The sequence below is a fragment of the Nematolebias whitei genome, chromosome 11 (assembly GCF_014905685.2).
Source record: "Nematolebias whitei isolate Nwh7 chromosome 11, NemWhi1, whole genome shotgun sequence".
NCBI lineage: Eukaryota > Metazoa > Chordata > Actinopteri > Cyprinodontiformes > Rivulidae > Nematolebias > Nematolebias whitei.
Window position 1 is genome coordinate 25,962,564 of NC_056508.1, and position 4,447 is coordinate 25,967,010.

Consider the following 4,447-nt stretch of genomic DNA (forward strand, 5'->3'; position numbering starts at 1 on the left):
GGGGGGGGGGGGGTGCACAAACATGAGTTTACACCCTGCAGTTTGGTTCTGAGGGTTGACCCAGTCACACAGGCCTGAAGCTCCGCTGCTGGACGGTGTCTGTTAGGACTCATGCATCATGTCTTGATGAGGGTTGGACGCCATCCACAGTCCTGGAGTGCATAGGTGCTGCAGGTGGTGCTGGGATGCCTGCGCTCGCTTTTCTCCTCCTCTGATCTCGCAGCTTCCGTCGCGTTCCCAATCACAAATAAAGTACAAAGCATCCGTTTGCCAGAACATCAGATCCTGAGGTTGTTGTAACTCACATATGTTTTCTTGGTTGCTTGACCTGTGAAGGAAAGTAAAAAAAAAAAAAAAAAGTTAGATTTACTCTGATCTGTGCTCAAACAAAGTCAAAGCAGAAAAGGGAGCCTCCTGCAGAGGTAAACAGACATCATCCACTTTAGCAGAAAAAGTATTTCTGCTGTGCTGTGAATTTTTATCACCAGCTGTGTGCAATCAGAAGCAATACTTTCCAGACTCGTGTATCATTTCAACTCGCGTGGCCCCCGTGTAAAGCCTCACTTTCTATTTTCAGACATTAACTAGTGGTAAAAAAAATCACAAACGCCACAGAAGTGGGCACCAAACAAATGCTAGGGCATGCAACGTGATCCCAGTCTAGATTACCATGGAAACGCATCAGAATGTGGCCGAGCGCCTCGTCGGTGTTTGTGTTTGTGTGTCCTGCTGCAGCGCTTTCATTATGAGAAGCAATTAAAGCCTCAAAACCTTCTGAGTGAGGGCAGGTTTTGTGTAAACTCGGGTCGCTCGTGTTCGCGGCGACTTTGTGAAAGGATTGTTTTCCTGAAAAGGTTAATTTTAGAGTCAACGTCGGTCTCAGGACCGGGGTGATGTTTGAGGAATGTGCACGGCTGATGTGAAAGTGAGAAAAATATGAATGTCAGCAAACCCACAGCACTGCGAAGGTGTGTAATGTCCCGCCGGTGTGCAGGAGAAGGTGTGCGTCTTCTTAATCCCAGACGTTGCTCTTAATTCTCACTCTGCTGCTTTAATGTTGCCATGGCAACCAGCTCCCATGGGCCATGCAATTAAAATCGCACCATTTCTTTACAGCTGCATTTTGTGGACTCTGCTTGCAAGTACGATGAATAAAACATCAGTAAGTGTACGGCAGATTCAAGCTGGTAACCCTCTTCATGAAGATTTTTGAGAGAGATTTGTTGTTTTTTTTTGTTTGTGTTTTTCCTCTGGGGAGGATTCATTTACCTTTGCTTTCCTCTTAATTTGTCATACTGAAGGCAGCTCGTGTTATCTCACTCCCCACCTTTTTTTTAAACGTGTGATTTTGGCTTCTCCTAAAGGGTTCTACATCATTATTAAAATAAATTCAATCTAAAACAAACGGCATCCACACACACGCCCATTGAGAAGAATTGTACTGGACACCGAATCAATTCCAGCGCTCCTGTCTGAGAGGCACAATCATGAAGGTATTACACCATATCAAAACCAATGTAAATCGGCAGAATTGCTAATGCTCCAAATCCCATAAATCACTCAGAGTCATCTCCTGCAGGGCTGAAGATGGTCCCTGAAAGGGAGGTGGTTGGAGCTCTGATGGTTACTGTAATTGACGGACAGTCTCCGGGGACGGTGGAGCCACAGTTCAGGTTTCAGGGCGGTCATGCACATAAATTTGCCATTAATAAATGTCACTTCCACTGTTGCTAAAAAGGAAAGGCAAAAAAAAAAAAAAAAAAGGAGGGGAGAGTGTGCAAGGCGGAAGGGACTGTGTGAGAAGATGCAGCAGAGACAGAAGGTGAGAGGCGCACGGAACAGATGACACCGTGAGCGTTTGGGACTTCCCTCCAGAGGTCGAGGACATTTTATGTGCTGCTGCAACAGATGTTCGGGTTTTACCCTCAATTCTACGCATGTTTCCAGTCAACGAGCCACATGTGTGAAAGGCAAGGATACGTTTGCCATCCCCCGATGCAGTCGTTCAGCTCTCTCCCCTACATGCGTGCGCCGCTCGTGCAGATTCACACAGACGCACACACACTCGCAGACACACAACAAGCTCTTTGCACCCATGATACATGAGCGTGACAACGGTTTTCTCTGCGTATTGAGTGTTTGGAGAAATACCCTGGAAAATCTATTTACTGGGCATAACTCAGAGAGGGGTTGACGGGATGGAGCACCTGTGGGGGCCATGATGGCTGAACATGATTAGAGATGTTGTGGGAGAGAGGAGGGTGAGACAGGCTGTGGAGTGCAATGTGCACGGCCTGTCAATCTTTTCTGTCTTCATCTTGACACTTAAAGATGAGCTTCCAAAGTTATGTGTCTAAAATACAGTTTTTTATTCTTTCTAAACCAAAACAAAAGCTGTATCGTCTAACCGTGGGAATACATGCGCGCTAATACCCAGCATTATCTTTGCTAACAGGATCACGCCTGCCGTTTCAGGAGAACGGTGGTGAGAGTAACACAGCAGAGAGATTATCTCCCTAAATATTCTGATCAACAAAGCCCTGCTTCTGGAAATCTCTCCTCAAAGCAAGTTTCCCACCTTCTCCTGCCGCTCACTGTCGTGCACTTTGGCTAAAGGTTGAGGCTTTTATCAGGAGAGAAGATAAGGCGGCCTCCTGCAGAGAATACGACAAGCAATTACAGCCACCAAATTAAATCGGCAAAATTGAATTTATAATAAACGAGGAGAAAAATTAAACGAAAGGCGGATAACAAAGAATTCAGATTTGTGTTTTTAGTCACAGATTTATGCCTCAGATCTGAACTCTGGGGACTTTGTGTGCATCATTTCCCGGCCTCTACACAAACATTATTAATTCATTCTGGATTAACAGTCACTAAAATTCATGTAAAGCCAATGTTTGTAGATTTTACCTCAAAGAATATGGAGAACAACATGCACGGCTGCATGTGTTAATACAATGTTACAATATTAAAAACAAAAACATTTTATGTGTTTATCTTAGACAAGCAGCCTTTATTTTAAACTTGTCATGAATAATATATAATCTTTGAACAGATATTATCAGACTGTTTCAGGCTCATATGAGTGACCACAACTGTCTTTTTGCAGCAGATGTGTTTTTGTCTTTTAGGAACATGTCACTGAGCTGTGACTAGTGAGTCAAATGCAACCACACGAGTCTCCAAAGTGTCTCAAAATGTTTCGGAGGGTTCTCAGTCTCTTTGTGCGAGTCACAGAAGAACCTTGTTGCTTGAGTTTTTCAATTCAATTCAATTCAGTTTATTTATATAGCGCCATATCACAACAAAGTTGTCTCAGGACACTGAACAGGAACATTCACACACATAGAAAATCCAATTCGTAAAGTTCTCTATCTAACGAAATGTTTTCAAAAACTATGCAACAAATTTGTGCTCCAGGTAATCACAGCGTTGTTGCAGGAATCTAAAACATTTGTAGAGAGCGCTAAAGATGGGTTTTCACACCTGACAGAAAATATCTGATAAATGATGACTGGACCAGGTTTTTTTAAAAATCTTATTGTGTATGATGTAGGTGGAGGTGGGCAACAAAACAATGTGCAAGGCAGATGCTCCAGTGTTTGCAGACAACGAGCCCTGATTCTCAAAAGTCGTTCGCTCAAAATGTGTCTGCGCTGCTGCTCGCAATATAATAAAAAATGTTTGCATTCCTTTTTCAAACAATTCTATTGTGTTTATTAATTATATTGATTATAATCCTGCATGATGTTATACCTCAAGTACAGATCTGGATATTTAAATCAAGATTCATTTGACTAAGAGTTTTTTACATTTAAGAGCTGTGATCCAGTTTAAACCTGAGCTCAGTTCAGGGCCATACGTGTGTGCATGTGCAGCGTTGTGCTGTGTCCTCACACCGTCAGACTCACTCATAGGGTCAGCAGCAGCAGGGGGGTTCTCGCACAGCTCTGTCTTGGCCTCGCCGTTGGGCCTCTCGCTGGGCTTCTGAGACAGGCGCGATGACATTGTGGCAGCGGTGACCACAGCCTTGAAGCTACGCTTCCTCTTCTGGACGTTCAGCTCAGGGTGGAAAATAATGATGTACACCTTGGGCATGTAGAGCATGCCCAGTGCAACCGAGGCACTGAGGTTCATGGAGATGGTCAGAGTGGTTGTTTGAATGTACAGCTGGATACGAAGCACAGACACAAACAGAAACATGTTTCAGTACAGAGATCAGACTCCCACAGAGTAATGAAGAAATGTGCCTCTTTTGTTTTTGGCACATTTGTTTTCTGCAGGCAGATAAAAGTAACATTTAAATCTGTACAAGGAAAACAAAATGGCACTTTATTGTGAAGGGCTAAGCTGCTACCACAACAAATTGTAGCTCAATATCTGTGGAATTAACTGAATAATGGTGTGTGGTGCAGTTGGTGGAGCTGCTTCCTCTCAGCAATAA

At 43.7% G+C, this 4,447-nt stretch overlaps 1 protein-coding gene across 1 annotated transcript; it reads right to left on the reverse strand.

Moving 5' to 3' along the window:
- Nucleotides 1-117: 117 nt before the first annotated feature.
- On the reverse strand, nucleotides 118-4,169 carry LOC119417573 (metabotropic glutamate receptor 7-like). The gene is made up of 2 exons (XM_037684807.1): nucleotides 3,915-4,169; nucleotides 118-328 (listed from the first exon to the last, which is right to left on the reverse strand). Exons 1-2 carry the CDS (start codon nucleotides 4,138-4,140, stop codon nucleotides 279-281), a joined length of 276 nt encoding a protein of 91 aa, XP_037540735.1. The 5' UTR covers nucleotides 4,141-4,169; the 3' UTR covers nucleotides 118-278.
- Between the last annotated feature and the right edge of the window lie 278 nt (nucleotides 4,170-4,447).

Bases quoted from the DNA above. Each gene is read 5' to 3' on its own strand.
- LOC119417573 (XM_037684807.1), bottom strand. From the start codon at position 4,140: ATGAACCTCAGTGCCTCGGTTGCACTGGGCATGCTCTACATGCCCAAG. The intron at 329-3,914 runs GTGAGTCTGACG...TTTCCTTCACAG, and splicing joins TGCTGCTGCTGACCCTATGA to GTCAAGCAACCAAGAAAACA.